Raw genomic sequence first — 17,307 nt, forward strand, 5'->3', positions numbered from 1 at the left:
TTTGAAATCCAATTACTACATCATGGCTGACCTGTACCTCAAATTCACTTGCCCATCTTTGTTTCTGTGGGGCAGGCTGGGGAAGAATTTGAGATCAATAATTTAATGCTTGAAGTGGCCTAGCTCTAATTGTAGTTTTAACTGTAATTTTAATTGATGTGCAGCAACATGGTTGGCTCTTAACTGCCTTCTGAAATAGCCTAACAAGCCACTCAAGTTGAAAGGAAGGCAGCCCACCACTGCCCTATCAAGGACAATTTGGGATGGACAATAAATCCTGGCTTTGCTGATGATGCCCATATCCTCTGGATTTCCGCACCAGAAAAGAAATCTCAGAATCATTGATGTAATAGTGCTAACATAGATGTTAAAATGTATTCTAATGCTTCAGTGATTATGGGCAGGACTTTACAGCCGTGCCCACCGCTGGGATCATCTGGTCCTGCCAAAATTCAGTGGGCTTTTGGCTGGGCCGCCGAATCTCCTGTGACGGTCCCAGCACAACTAGGCTGGAATATCCCGGCCTAAGTCACTACAGTATGGTAAGACTCAAATTCTGAAGGTATCTTTCACATCCTTAGCTCCTAAATTGATTCACAGTCAATTAGTTACTTTTTGATTTCTAGCTCCTGATGCTTTGTAGGCAAATTTGGCTGAAAGTTTTGTACATCCATAGCAATGAGAACAGTTATTCTGTTTTAGATATTGGGTGAGGGATGATTGTTGATCAGAAGAGTTCTGTCCAGTTGAAGATTGAACCTGAGCTCATAATGGTATACATAGCTCAGCTATTCACTGGATAAACATGCGGGGCCGGCAGGGGATCTTATTAAATAAATTTAAAGTATTTCTGACTATTTATTGACAGTTTATGCTCAAGTCTGTTGAGTTGTGACATGAATGCAATGCATATTGAGAATGTAGATCACTGTCCGTTTTGTACCAACAGACAAGATATAAACTTAAACTGATCAGGGAAGTTGACTTGGTGAAATGCAGTCATGAAGGCAGACCAAAATGATGTCAGGATTCTTTATCTGTATTTATTTATTTGATTCTAGTCAGAGGGGCATTAGAGGCAAGAGAGGTACTGTTGGCCAGGATTTCTACTCTTGATGCTGCCTAGAAGTTCCTGCATGTGTATGGCTGTCAAGTGAAGGCAAGTTAGGCTCTCCCCTTGGTTGAACAGCCCAACAAAACTTTCCCTTGAGGTTCAAACATGTTTAATGCCCCCTTGATAAATGTATGGTAGGTCACCTGTCTGCAAAAAATCAGACCCCAAAAGAAACCAGTGCCTTTCAGAAAAAGGAGAAATTTGGCAAGAATGGTAGTGTGCTCAGCTCTGGCCACTGAAAGACAAGGAAGACATTCAAGTCTCTGAGAAAGTTCTTCAGAGCCACAAGGCCAATCCCTAGTTTTAGAGGACTGATTTGCATAGCAAAATTGAAGACATTTAAGCATTTCACCTGGAAAGGAGGTGACCATAGGTAATTTAATTCAATATATAAAGGCATGAAAAACATAAATGCGGAATGCTACTTCAAACTAAAACATGGTAAAATGCCAAATTTTAAACAAGTCAAAGGTAATTTTTGGGACCGAGTCCAGGAAATACTTTTTCACACAGAGTGATGAACAATTGGAATCGGTTTACTTAGAGGCTAGAGGCAGCAAAACTCTCAGGATCATTTAAGAAACAGTTGGACATGGTTATGAGCCAACTGTTGATTCTTTCTGGTTAGATGAGGAAATGTGGCCAGAATGATCTTCCTCATTAATTAAAAAAGTCACCATTAACCTATAATTAGTCTTTATATTTTGTTATTCTTGGCATACTCCTTGTTCATTTCAAATTATGTTTATACTCTTCATATTATTTACATTATATAATGATAGTTAAACTATGCTGAGTTGCCTGAATCAAAGTTTTATTAATGTTTCCTGAATATTTTAAATTGAGCTAAGAGGTAATCAGCACATCCCAGAATACCTATTTGCTAACTGGACGTGAAATACATTGGACAGGATTTTATGTGTCGGCGAGCAGGGGTGGGGCCCGCTCGCCGACACGTAAAATGACGCGCAGTGACGTCGGGGGGAACTTGCGACGTCACCGCGCCCCATTTAAATTTTCAGGAAGGCGGGGTGCAGTGAAATCAGCTGTGCACCCACCAACCTGTCAATGGCCAAGTGAGGCCATTGACAGAGCCAATTAAGTAATTAAAGGACCTGCCCGTCCAACTTTAAGGTTGGCGGGCAGGCCAGGAGCCCTGGTGCAAACTAGAAAAAGCATGATACCTCATCCACGGGCGGGTTTAAAAAAATTTTAATAAAGATTTTGTGAAAATTATGGACATATCCCAACTCATGTGACATTGTCACATGAGGGGACATGTTAGGGAAATTTTACTTTTCTATTTTTAGGTTTTTTACATTTTGAGCCGATCTCCCTGAGGCTGCATTTAGCCTCGGAGATGAGTGCGCACTTTCATGCGCATGCGCGAAAGAGCGCACTCTGAATTTTGGGATTCCCCCCTGCCCCTGCCCGCACAGGAAGCGCATAGTGCTTCTGTGCAGATGTCACGCTGGGCGGTCCTTAATTGGCCCACCCACATAAAATGGTGCCGCACCCCTAATTGGGGGTGCCAAATCAGAAGCGTGCCTGTGTGCACCCACCCTTCAACTTCGCCCCTGACAAGGGGAAAATTCAGCCCATTGAAAAGGAGTGGCTTTTTGACAGTGATACAGACCTCTACTATTTCTAACACTTGCATTTCTCTTGAACTGCCTCCTCATGCACAGGGTAAACTTGTCCTGGCGAATGAAACAGATGGTACAGAGCGTATCATCAACCTCAAAGGGATTGGCAAAAAGCCTGTGGCAGTGGATCATGTCACAATAGACTGCCAAGTAAGACAGATTACAAGGAAGGTTTTAATGGTTCCTAATTATACTCAAACCAGGTTGACATGTAAGGTAAGAGAGTTCAGACTTTACAATATTAGCTTGGTTTCCTTGCCAAAATGAGCTAATATAAATTAGACTGTAATAACATATCTACCTGGCTTACAACAATTTAACATTCAGTTACTTGAAGCTACGGGGCCATTTTAACTCTTCCCCGATCAGCGTAAATGAAGTGGGAAACCAAGTAGGCCTGTTTCCTGTTCTGTTTTAGATAATCTGTTAATTTGATACTATTGGTTTTATTGGTGGATAAGGCTTGTAGTTGTCTTTGGCACAGCCTCATTAATAAATGCAAATCCTCTAACGGACCCAGTGCAATTTTAATCAACTCCCTGAGCGAGGTGCTGGCTATGGTTATCCTACCAGGTAAACATGTTGGGAATCCATTAAGGCCTGCTAAGATAAATTTAAGCTAAGTGCTCTGCTGGGCCTCACAAAGAAAATCCAGCCTCCACTATCCTGGCCACCCCCATCTCCTAGCTGCAAGAATCTGCAAACTGGACTAATGATACTGCCAGTGTTGTCCTCCTGATGCCAATGAATATCCTCTGGGCCTCCTAATTTTCATCTTTCTCCACCAGACAGTTGCTTCTTCCTCTGTAAGCGGCTGAGCAGCTGACTGAGTCTTCATATTATATAACTACTGAATTCAAGTGAGTTGAAACCTACGTCCTACAGTCCCATGTGATTCCCCACCAGGAGTTAAAAATCAGCCTTATATATGCCTATATTATTCTATATACCAAGCTCATTTAATGAACAAACTGCTAGCAAATTAATCCAGTGCCTCAAATAGGTCAATTAAATAGGATTTTTTATGTGTAGACTGCCCAAAACTCTCATACCCATAATTTCACTACCACTTTGGTCAAATTAAGGATGTGCTACACGATTAATAACTGAATCAGCATTTCACAGGATTTCACTGCTGGAAGCATTTAATGGAAATTTTGATGGACTTCTCCACGTTTGATTTTCCTATCATTCATATTTTTGACTTTTGCATATCTGCATTCATCTTCATCTGGGAGAGTAAAAGAAGTAGCTGTGGACTTCTATGCAACTTTAAGTCAATGTAATATAATCCAAATTAAGGTTCCTTAGGAATTGAATCTAATACTATAGGGAACATAAATTAAATTTACCTAAATTCACCAGTTTTTATTGACTTATTATTAATAACAAAACAATCCCTATGGGGAGAGAGGGATGAATGGAGCTGCAAGACATGTTGTTCTGAGGCATGCTTGCTGGAGCAGTTAGACTGTGGGGCTTGGCCCCTAAAGGTGTTAAGTCAGTTCCTCAGGGTAGTGTCCTCGGCCCAAACATCTTCAACTGCTTCATCAATGAACTTCCTTCCATCATAAGATCAGAAGTGGAGATGTTTGCTGATGATCGCACAATGTTCGCACCATTCGTGACTCCTCAGATACTGAAGCAATCCATGTCTAGACAATATCCAGGCTTGGACTGACAAGTGGCAAGTAACATTTGCACCATACAAGGGCCAGGCAATGACCATCTCTAACAAGAGAGAATCTAACCATCGCCCCTTGATGTTCAATGGCATTACCATCACTGAATACCCCACCATCAACATCCTGGGGGTTACCATTGACCAGAAACTGAACTGGACTAGCCATATAAATACTATGGCTATAAGAGCAGGTCAGCAGCTAGGAATCATGTGATGAGTAACTCACCTCCTGACTCCCCAAAGCCTGTCCACCATCTACAAGGCACAAGTCAGAAGTGTGATGGAATACTCCCCACTTGCCTGGATGAGTGCAGCTCCCACAACACCCAAGAAGCTTCACACCATCCAGGACACAGCAGCCAGCTTTATTGGCACCACATCCACAAACATTCACTCCCTCCACCACGGATGCACAGTAGCAGCAGTGTGTACCATCTACAAGACGCACTGCAGGAATTCACCAAAGCTCCTTCGAATGCACCTTCCAAACCCACAAACACTACCACCTAACAGGCCGAGGGCAGCAGATAGATGGGAACATCACCACCCAGAAGTTCCCCTCCAAGTCACTCGCCATCCTGAAATGGAAGTATATCAGCGTCCCTTCACTGTCACTAGGCCAAAATCTTGGAACACCCTTCCTAACAATACTGTGGGTGTACCTACACCACATGGACTGCTGCAGTACAAGAAGGCAGCTCACCACTGCCTTCTCAAGGGCAACTAGGGATGGGCAATAAATGTTGGCCCAGCCAGCGAAGCCCACATCCCGTGAATGAATTAAAAAAACTCTCTTTTCCCACCCTTCTGAGGACCGGGATCTGACTCCAGGTTGAGTGACCTCACTTGTGCTGCTGACTTCCTTGGCCACTTCCATCCACTCCTGCTTGGTTGGAGAGGTTGTCCTCTTCCTCCTATCCTTGGGAGAGCTCACCTTACTGCAGCCTCTCAGATCATGCAGCAGGACCTCCAGGTAAGAGTAGGAGGTCCAGGGAGCAGACTATCCAAGTCTTCTTTCCATTCTGCAGCCTTAAAAATACAAGTACAGTGAGGTCTTGTAACCCATGCCATGAAATCCTTCCTTTTACAGAATGGGTGCATAATCCTGCTCTCCCTTATTGGTTGGATAACCCAGAGGCTGGATGTTAAAGCCTTTGATGAGTTAAAGAGCCCTGGCTAAGCCCACCCATTTGTAAATTGGGTCCTCAAACCAAAAATGGCCCTACTTTTCCAGCAGGGACTAAGCCCAGGAGCTTCCACCCTTGATCTTTAACATATGTATTAGCCTTCAAACATTCATAGAACGGTAAATGAGATGGATTTAAATTTACGTAAATTGGTATTAACAGCCTCAAACTGGGATTGGTAGACTTAATTCCTATTAACTCCAAAGTTCTGCAGTTGACACTTTTACAGGTGTCTAATGCTGGGTGCGCAAAGCAGCTGCATGTTTCAAGCAGCTGGTCTTTGTTTTTAACATGCTATCGAGGTCCTGTGAAATTTATATGATTTGAATTGCCATTCTAGGAAAGAACTGTTAATACCATGCATTCCAATCAGTTTTAGTGGCAACAGAGTTGAACAAGCTCTGAAAAGTTAGTTTTTAAATTATTTTTATCAGATCAGAGAGCATGAATGTATATTTGAGACACACAATGCTTCAGTTCCATTCAAAAATAGACTGGGCTTCGAGATGGCTTCAGCTCTTACAATGCTAGATTAGGCATGTTTCTGCTGCATTGAAGTTAATTTTCCAATTTAATGTTCAGATAAGCTGAGGTGTTAAAGGTTTAATGTGTTGTTGTTTAATGAATCCGCTTTACACAGTTCCTATATAAACATTCAAATCGTTCCATTTTTCAAATAATCTACGGAGCTAAAAGCACAACTTGACAGTTGATTCATTTTATTCAAATACTCTATTTAAAAGTGTCACAACTTAGCAAACTAATGCCTATGTTGAAATGTTTTGTTAAAAGGTATAAAACTAAACACTTATATTTCCAGGTTGTATCAGACTTACTAATAGTGAGTGGAGAACCATCTATTACCTTAAAAGCTGGACAAACTGCTCCATATTTACTTAATATTTTACCATGGAAAAGGGGAAAGTTCACAGGTAAGATTGCCAATTAAATAAATATAAAGCATTGAATAATTTAACTGACTTCCTTACAGAGATGATTGAAGGGCAGAAAGCAGAGGGTATTTCTCACATTGAAAATATGTAGGTAGAGGTGTCCAACATGGATTTTGTTTTTGAGATCTCTTATCTTCCATCTACATAAAAGAATTACTCATCTGAATTCCAGAAACTGAATTCTGCATACATTTACTTGCACTTTCCCTATTTTTCTGCTTCTCTCTCTCTCTCTTAATTTAACTTAACTGAAATTAACTATATAGTTGTTTATTGTGTCCTTTAGTACCTTCTTCAATGTTTTTATTTGAAGGAGTCAGCCTTCCCAAGCTTGGAGCTCCTTTGAAATTGGAGATTCAACATACCCAGGTCTAAATCATTAATAAATATATTTATCAAAAAGAGCAGTGATTCTAATACTCATCCCTGGAGGATACCACTGTATACTTCCCTCCTGTCCAAAAATAAACAATTGTTCTTCGCCACTCTTTTCTTTCAGCCTCTTAACCAATTTTGTATCTATGCTGTTACTGTTCTTTTAATTGCATGGCTTTCAATTTTGCTGATACAACTATTATGTGATACTTTATCAAACATATTTTGAAAGCCCATATACACAACATCAACCTTCTCCATTGCTTCAGCAAAGAACTGATATCAGGTTAGTCACTGCACAAATATATAAACAACCTTTGCTGAGCTGAATTTATTAGTGGGTTTGATACTCAGCCAAACATTCATAATACGATTCCATTGAACGACTGTGTCAATAAAACCTCTTGAGCTGAATACTTTGAAACATTTGAAGAAGCTCAGCCTGCTGTCAATGCCTTGAAACAGCCAAATGGATGGGAGAGCTGAACTTAACAATAGTATACTTGCATTTCCAAAAGGCATTTGATAAGGTACCACACAAGGTAAGGGCTCATGGAGTTCAGAGTGATATATTATTGGAGATAGAGGATTGATAAATGGACAGTAAGCAATGATTAGGGCTAAATGGGGCATTTTTAAGTTGGCAGGCTGTGCCTAGTGGAATGCTGCAAAGATCAGCATGGGGGCCTCAGCTATTTATACTATATTTTAATATCAGACAGAGACAGAAAGTAATGTATCTAACTTTGCTGACAGTACAGCGTTGAAAGGGAATGCAAGCTGTGCAGAGGACACAAAGAGGCTGCAAAGAGAAATAGGCAGGTTAATCGAGTGGGCAACAATGACGTATAATTTGGCAAAGTGTGAGGTATAGAATAGCAGAATATTTTTAGAATAGAATAAAATTTTTAGAATAGAAATTTAGAATAGAAATTTTTAGAACAGAATAGAATAGCAGAATATTTTTTAAAAGGTGCAAAGCTTATAAATGTTGATATTCACAGAGACCTGGGTGTACTCGTACAAGGAACACAAAAAGTTACCATGCAGATACAACAAGCAATTAGGAAAGCAAATGGTTTAGCGGCCTTTATTAAAACGGCATTGGAGTACAAGAATCAAGAAGGCTTGTTACAATTGTATAGGGTTTTGGTGAGATCACACCCGAAATCCTGTGCATGGTGCACAGTTTTGATATCCATTTTTAAGAATGGATAGACTTGCATTGGAGGTGATAGAGTGAAGGTTCACCAAGTTCATCCCTGGGATGAGAGAGTTGTTTCTACCCCAGCAGATTGTGGATGGACAGGCTGAGTAAGTTGCATCAATATTCTCTGGGGTTTAGAAGAATGAGAAGTGATCTAATTGAACCATTCAAGATTATGAAGGGGCTTGACTGGGTAGATTCTGAATGGTGGTTTCCCCTGGCTGGGTAATCTAGAACAAAGGGCATAATTTCAGAATTAGTGGCCGATCATTTAGGACTTAATGAGGAGAAATTTATTCATTCAAAAGGTTATAAATCTTTGGGATTGTCTACCCCAGTGGGTTGTGGATGTATAATCGTTGAATATTTTTACTGCTGAGATATACAGAATTTTGGTCTCTCAGGGATTTATGGGATATGTGGAGCGAGTGGCAAAGTGGAGTTGAAACCCAAGAACAACCATGAATGGTGGAGCAAGCCTGATAGACCATATGGTCTTCTCCTGCTCCTATTTCTTATGTTCAAAGCTTTGAAATAGCCAAATAGATGTCTGAGCTGAACTTGAAAGGAAAACATGGAAGCAAGGGGATGTTACACAACCAAGTCTGAATTTAACTATTATGCAATGCAGAATAGCACTTTATCCAGTTCATTATCTAATACATCTAAATACTTTGCCACTTTCACGGTGCTGTTCATTGCCTTGAAAGATTGCCACGGTGCTGGCAACATCAGGATATCTCAGTGCAGGCTCCTGACTGTCCTGCTTTCTTCTGCTGTTGGCGCGTGAATGGAGGCAAGAACTCCAGAATTGGGTCCCGCCTGCCATTTTTAAAGCCTGCCTATGCAATTCGCCCCCATGTGGGGATGGGAAAATCCAGTCTCACTTCCTAACATAAGGAGGTTGAGTAGCAGCTCAAAATATGCTGACTTACCGTAGTGCCTTGTGACACTAAACCAACAGAATATCAAATAGAAAAATCAACGTTGGGACCATAGTGGATAACATACAAAGTTCATCCCTGTGAGGAAATGCAAGTGAATTAAAAGACAAGTAAATGTAAAAGTGTCTAAGACAGTGAAAGTGCAACACAATAAACCTCCATAATAAATTGGGTGTAGATGAAAGCAACCAGTATTGAAACAGACAGTGACAACTCAGTGTAAAATTACTAATGACTATATTCAGAGTAGAGGGCTTTAGAGTGTTTGGAAAAAATAAGTTGGAAAATCATGTATATTGCATGCTGAAATTTCCAATATCTGCCCCAAAAGTTGAGCTTTCCGGCTACCTCTCACTCTTCCTGAAATTGATTTTACTTTGGTTGGGATACCAATGCCATGTTAAAAGTTGATGCCATTTTGGAGAGGGGAAGTCCTTGCAGTGTGGATTTTATCCCCATAAAACCTGTATTTTAAAAAGACTACTTGGGCATCCACTCACTCTGTTGGAATCATTTGTCACCGCAAAGTTTTTTCCTTCAATGGAGGATGCATGTTCAGCTATGTTTTTAATGACCTCATTCCACCTCATTCTGAAATAGCCACCTGGCTAAATTTTCTTTAATGCTTCCCCCCGCCCTAGCCCGGAACTTGTATCTTTCTCTAGCTTCTCTCCTGTCTCCCCTCATGCCCTCTCTGTGCTCCTCTTGTCCATGAGACCCACTATTCCCACCAAACTGCTGATCTCCCAAAGCTCCCATGTTAGCCGATTATAGTAAATGGTCTCTCACTTCAGATGTTGTCCCTCTGTCCTTTAAATCAGCTGTCATTATCTTCTCCTCAGAAAACTATGACCTCCAGCATCCTTGCAAACAAACACCTTATCTCCAACCTCCCTTTTCTTTCTAAAGTCCTTGAATGTGTTGTAGTCTTCCAAAATCATTCCCATCTTCCCTGGAACTCCATGTTTGCATCCCTCCAATCAGATTTCTGCCCCTGACAAAGTATTAAAACGGCTTTCATCAAAGTAACCGTGACATCCTGTGTATCGGGGACCTTCTCACCCTTCTTTACCTGCCTGCAGCCTTTTGACATAATTGACCACACCATCCTCCTCCAATACCTCTTCACTGGGTGGGCTTGTTCTTATCTGGTCCAATTCTTATTTATCAAAGCATAGCTAGAGAATCACTTGCAATGGCTTTTCTTCTTGTTCCTGCACCCTGCTGTCTCCCAAGGACTTATTCTTTCCCCCTCTTGTTTCTCATCTACATCCTGCTGATATGACTCATCTGAGGGCACAACATTGGTTTTCACATGTACATAGGGGACATCCAACTCAACCTCAGCACCACATTTCTTGACTCCTCCACTGTTGCTAAATTATCAGTCTGCTTATCTGACATCCAGTACTGAATGAGCAGAAATTTCTACCAATTAAATATTGGGAAGACCAAAGCATTGTTTTTGGTCCCTGCTCCAATCTCTGTCTCCAGCTACTGACTCCATCTCTCTCCCTGGCAACCAACTGAGTATAAGGAAATCTTATCATAAATTTGCTGTTGCATTTGCCCCTGAGATGAACTTTTGACCTCTTGTTTTATTTGTGCATTTTCATATTTGTGCTATCAATAATATTGCCTGTCTTTATCCCCATAACATCATTTGACTTGATCCCTGTCTCAGCTCATCTGCTGCTGAAAATTTCATCCATGCCATCGTTACCTTGAGACTCAACTATTCCAATGAATCCTGGCTGATCTCTGTAAGATTGAGGTCTACCCTCTGTAAACTTGACGTCATCCAAAACTCAGCTGCTCTTGTCTTAACTCCCAAGTTAACAGCAAGTCCTTTTCCATCAACCCTATGCTCGCTGAATTATATTGGCAACATCTTGACATTAAAATTCCCATCCTTGTTTACAGATCCCTCCATGGCCTTGCCCTTTCCCAACACTGTAATCTCCTCTACCCCACAACCCTTTGAGATACCTCTGCTCCTCTAATTCTGGGTCTTGTGCATTCCCAATTATAATTGCTTTACCATTGGTGGCTGTGCCTTCAGTTGCATATGATCCAAACTCTGGAATACCCTCCCTGCAACTCTCTGCCTCATTTCCCTCCTTTAAGGCACTCCTTAAAACCTACCTCTTTGACCCAGCTTTTGGTTATCTCACTTAATATTCCCTTATGTGGCTTGGTTTTATAATGCTCCTATGAAACACCTTAGGATGTTTCATTACATTAAAGGTGCCATATAAGTTGTTGTTGTTGTTCTTGTTGTCGAGTAGGAACCTTCCTGCTTCTTGATTTGATCTTTTCAATGAAAAACACCTCAAAGTTTCACTACTGGGTCTGGTAATCTTCCCTCGGTGGACTGTGCCACTTTAAATATGTATTAGCACTAAAATCAATTTAAATAGATCAATGTCACTAGAATTTGAGATTTGGCTTAAATTTAAACCGAGACCAACAACAGTATATAATGCAAATCATTCACTCGATTGGAAATAATGCACATTTTAACAGCACATCTGTTGTCTATTTCAGGTGTAATCTCATTCGTGGTTGAAGATGAAGCACCGAAACAGCAGCAGCTCCCTGAGTGCAGTAGCTCAGTGGAAAAGTTGGATAGTGAACAGCCAGTAACAAACATGACTTCAATGGCATGTGAAGCAATCAGGGATGCAAATTCTGGTATTTTTTTAATAACAAGTAATTTTAGACTGCAGCCTACTTCTTTATTGGAAAAATTGCACATGCTATATCACAGTTTATCTTTTATAAGGTATCATGGTTTCAGATGGTTTAAAAATTGTGTGGACCATGGCACTGTTTAGAAATGCAGCAAAAGCTTTATTTAATCCTTCTTGCAGGCATATCAAGTCCTTGGGGTGCAAAAAACTACCTGTACAAAGCTACCTTTGAGCAATTTTGACTCTGACTGAAATACCACCGTCCTAGAAAGGATATGTTATCACAGACATCCAAGCTTGGCATTGATTGCTCAATGTCTTGTCAGTCAGGTTTCCTGATTCAACATCAAATTAATGCAACATGCTTGGATTGGAAGTAATTACACTCCTAGCTGAGCAAAAGTGTTTTTATGAAATTACTAGACCAGGCTAACTTTTGTAATTAAAGAGTACTTATGACTTATTGGGAGCACATGACACAAACTTGCCCTGTAGAATTTCATTAGTTCTTAGTGAGGAGAATTAGATAGAACCTATTTCAAACATTTTTTGGAGCATTTAAAAGGTTAGTGGGAAATGTGGAGAAGCACCATGAGATGTGAAACTAAGCTACACAGGCCAGCTGTTCCCAAGTTCATCCAGTAGGCTTTGCTGAGAAATGTCAACACTGCGGTTGGTTCAGGTATCCCTGAGAAATGGAGAGCAAAATGTTAGCCAGTACTCCTAATTTAATATGTAGTGAAGTCTTCTGCTACTTACGTCAACACAAAAACACCAAATAAGTAAGTCTGTCAGTCCATAACTGTTCAAGATCTCTGAAGTATTTTGTACAATTTTGGGCACCACACTTAGGATATATTCGCCTTGAAAGGAATGCAGTGCCGATACACCAGAATATTACCAAGGCTCCAATGGTTATATTATGAGGAGAGATTACATAGACTAGTCTTGTATTCCCTGGAATATGGAAGGTTTAAATGCTTGCATTACTATTGCCGATTGCATGGGAGATGCTGTGGTGATGTCAGGAAACCTACAAGAACAGGCTTCGCAAGTTCCCTGCAGAATTTAAATACAGGGAGCCTTTAAATGGGCTTCCAACCCATAGGCAGCTTAATTGATAGGCTGGACGCCTTTCAGACTGGAAGCCTGCTTTTTAGAGCTGAAGCCTATGAGTATACTGGTGAGTGAGAGGGACAGTGGGTGGAGCAGACAGATCCAGGTGTTGGGGTGTGGGAGGTTGTCATGTGTGGGGTGATGTATGGTGGGTGGGGGCAGAGCAGACAGATCATGGTGAAGGGACATGGTTTACTGTATGGCTCATTGGGTCTGAAGGAAACATTCTTGCTCTTTCTGTCCTAAAATAGTGCAATAAAGGCCTCCTTTAAGTTTCTGAATTTGCTGGCTATACTTGGTTAAGGTACGAATGAATGTTAAAATGCAGCCTCGTTTAAATGACAATCCCACTTTCCTGTTTTTTGCTTGACCTTTGTCATGCCTCTGTTAAAACTGGAAGTGGCGGTTCAAGGCAGGTTAGATTCCTGTTCCAGATTTCTTGCATTTTAACTTCTGACACAACCCCAGCCCACTCATTTTTGGGAGTTGAAATTCAGCCCCAGATTAATATGGGATTTTGATGGTGTCTATGTGGTGTATTTCCTGGAGCATTATCAGTTTAGTCCTAGGTTACAGGGAAACCTAATGAAAGACACCTTTTTTATATATATTACTTAGGGCCACTGCAAAAATAGTCCTGTCAATATATTGCCTGTTTTGCACAAACATTAAATCCTTCAATTACAAGCATTTGCTTCTCATCCATAACAGCATTGACTCACTTTTGAAAATATTCTACAATTCATTCTCCAAGGCATTCTCCCAACTTTACCCTAATCCATCTGTATGTTTCATGTCAATGTAGATAATTCTTCCATCAGCAGAGATGTGGCTTCCTAATGTTTGCCATGATGTTTCCTTCAACATTCCCTTCTAAACATAGTCTCATATTTTTCCACAGTTCTCCCTCAGTGGCAGGATGTATTGCCATTACTACAGCTAAGAATTTAAAACAAAACAAATCTTGAAATAAAAGGCTTTCACTAGTAAAAGTGACCATGAACCTGTCAGATTCTTGTAGAAATCCAACTGTTTCACTAGTGTACCTTAGGGAAGGAAACTTGCCATCTTTATGTAGTGGCTCCAATCTGGCATTGACATGGTTGATTCTTAACTGCTCTCTGAAGTGGACTAGCAAGCCACTCAGTTGTATCAAACCATTAGAAAGAAACAAAAGCATAAAGTGAGATAGGCCACTTGGCCGTGACCTAGGGATTAAATCTGGACACAACAAAGGCACACCCAGCTTGATTGACATACAAAGTCCTCGTCACTAATATCTGGTGACCGGTAGCAACGCTGGGTGAAGTGTTTCACAGACCAGTCAAGCAACGACTTGGCATAATCATATATGGAGAATTATATCAGCCAATGCCCCAGATTCTTCCATCACCACTGCTGGTAATATCCTGCCCCACTTCTCAAAGAGAGCTGAACAATCCCACAATTAACAGATCAAGACCTTACCAATACCAATAGCGAATGCTGGTGGATGATTAACCAATTAATGGGGGAAGGAGAGCACATGAATATGCCATCCTAAACTATGGCAGAGCCCAGAATGTGAATGCCAAAGACAAGGCTGAGGCATTCACAACCATATTCAATTAGAAGCGCTGATCTTTCTCAGCCTCATCCTGGTGTACCCATCATCACTGATGCCAGTTTTTAGTCAACTCCCTTCATTCCATATGACATCAAGAAATGGCTAAAAGCACTGGGCACAGTGAAGGCTATGTACCAGACGGGTGCTCTAGACCTAGACACACACTTGGCAACAACACTGGCATTCACCTGACAAATGGAAAATTGCACCGGTATATCCTGTCCACAAAAAAGGACAAATCCAAACCAACCTTCACCATATGTAGGACATTAATTAAAGAAGGTGGTCCATCACCATCTTTTCCAGGCAACTAGGGATGAACAATAAAATGCTGGCTTTGCCAGTGATACCTACATCCCAAGAATGAATTTTAAAAAATGACTTTTTAAATGTAAATCTTGCCAATGTAGCAGGTATTTATTATAGTTATTTATAGTTAGAGTATAATGAAAGAAAAAGTCCTGATTATAGTGCATGGAATGTTGGCATCATCTTCCTAATTTACATTGTACTCTGCACTCCTTCCTGTTTCAATCATCCAGTTTATTGCAATCGCCAAGACATGGACTGGAATATTTCCATTATAGCGATTATTTTCAGTTATGATTAGTATATATATCATACATAAATATGCATGAACAGAAACAATGTTATGACAATAGCTTGTTAATTTTGAATATCCGAAGTTATAATGTTCTACATGTAATATTAGGGAGGTCTTATGGTGCAGTGGGTAGTGCCCCTGCATCTGAGCCAGAAGCTTCAGTTTCAAGTCCCAGCCCAGGACTTGATGGCCAAGGAAGGTGCATTCACAGTGCAGCCAAAAAATTGGTTATCAACCTGCAAATCCTTCCAACACATGGCAACGACAGCCAGTAAGAACAGGAGAGATTCCTGGTCAGCCAGGTGTTGGAATGAACATTGGAGCCTCTATCATCACTATCCATGGCTCCAGACTGCAATGTACACATAAAAGTGTATGTTTCCACAGTAACTTGGACTCCCTGAGTGAACTGTAACACACCACCGCATGTAACATTATGGTAATTGCTTCAAAATTGCAAAGGAAATGTACTATTGAGGCAATTAAAATATTAATTGTGCAAATAAATAATTTTATTTTTTTACAACTGCAGAGAAGAACAAATTGTACAGAGTTTGGTTTTACTTGGAGATCAATGCTGTTCCAGCTCCACCTGAACAGTGTCTCTGTGTAACCTGTGCTGTGCAGGTAAGAGAAATGCAAGAAAATCAATTGCAACTATATTTGAAAAGGTCAATAAATGTGATCTAAGTAATGTGAATATTTTTAGAATTTAAATATGACGGTATTAGTTCCAAATCAAATTAACGTTTAGTTAATTACAATAACAATTGATACCTTGAAGTTATTTGAATGCAGTGATCACATTGGGTGTGAACTGGACAGGAGGATAATCAAGTCATATGACAGTGCTCAAATATTTATTACTGCCACTGGACATTGAAATGAGATTATGGCCTTGAAATCATTTCTAGATGTCTTTTTAACATGATGTGTAGTAGTATTTTTGTTCAATACAGTTTTATTTTATTTACACTACTATTTTTGGCCTGTTTTTTGGTGAATACCAGTGGACAGGACTTCTAAACATGGCATCCCTGCTATAGTAAAATTATTGTGTGATTACTTGCAGTTTATTATCATTAATGGGTGCAGTCAGTGGTATATTGTGACGATTGCCACAGATTAGCAATTTGTGATAATCAGGTACAGTAGTATAGTGGTTATGACATTGATATTAGCAACCCAGATATTGAGGATGAATATTAACCTAGAAAATGATATATCTGGATCAGGTGGTGGGGTTAAAGTGTGAGAAATTTGTTTCCCAACACTGGCCTGCACATTTCCAGCTTTAACTGAGGTCGGAAGTTATCAGGCAGGTTTTCAGCTTTAACTGGTTTTGGCAGGGTTTCCAGAGCATTGTTTGTTCCCATCTATTTTGCACCAGCTTGTCCTGTGAATTGTTGAGATGTTAGAATCTTGAAGTGCAGATAGATGTGCGCCCTCCAACATATTTTCTTGTGAGAAAAGAAATGTGGTTCATGCAGCTGATTTTGTTTTTTGTGTGCTTTCTTTCTGGGCTCACCTTTCCAAATGCAAATACAACCATTGTTCCATCTCGAAGTAGCAGTTATAGTGCACTGGGATGTAGCATGGGCAAAAAAATGAAACTCAGAAAGAGCAATTTTCTGAGAGTTTAGCTTCAATCATTGAGGAGGTTCTTTGTGACCTGCTTAATTGGGCATAGTGAAATGCTAGATCCACAAAACTTGGCAGTCTTCCTCAGACTATTAACATTTTTTTTATCTAAACGCTTCCACTTCTTTTGACCGTTTGACACGGCTTTTATTCTGCCCAACAAGCAGAGTGGGAAGTTCTCCAATGGGGTGCATTCTTTGGAGACCCAATCCTTCTGGTGCAACCCTCCTGGTCAACACTTTGTGCAGAAACACATCCAAAGTGGCATCTGAAAATTGAGGTGCTTTGTGTTGTTGGCCAGCCATTTTTAGTGTTACCCGCTAATAATCAAACAGCCAATTAAAATAGCAGCTGCAGCCTTTAGGAGCTGCAACTATGTTTTCTTTATTATCTCCCGTTGACAGAAAGTTCCCGCTTGCTATAATGCTGTAAATGTATAAAGAGGCCAAACTGAGGAATTGTTGCATGACTTTCCAAAGCAATGTCACTGAATGCAAGCTTTTATTTTCTTCAACTACATCATTTTAACAATTCAGA

General features: G+C 40.4%; 1 protein-coding gene across 1 annotated transcript in view; it reads left to right on the forward strand.

The window, feature by feature from the left end:
- The window catches only part of LOC121290452 (cilia- and flagella-associated protein 47-like), a 661,534-nt gene that overhangs the window by 428,674 nt on the left and 215,553 nt on the right, over nucleotides 1-17,307 (forward strand). Inside the window, 4 exon segments of the mRNA XM_041210889.1 lie at nucleotides 2,803-2,976; nucleotides 6,452-6,563; nucleotides 11,658-11,804; nucleotides 15,662-15,756. Of these exon segments, the coding sequence (XP_041066823.1) occupies nucleotides 2,803-2,976; nucleotides 6,452-6,563; nucleotides 11,658-11,804; nucleotides 15,662-15,756 (528 nt within the window).

Source organism: Carcharodon carcharias, chromosome 18, assembly GCF_017639515.1.
Source record: "Carcharodon carcharias isolate sCarCar2 chromosome 18, sCarCar2.pri, whole genome shotgun sequence".
In the NCBI taxonomy this organism is placed as follows: Eukaryota; Metazoa; Chordata; class Chondrichthyes; order Lamniformes; family Lamnidae; genus Carcharodon; species Carcharodon carcharias.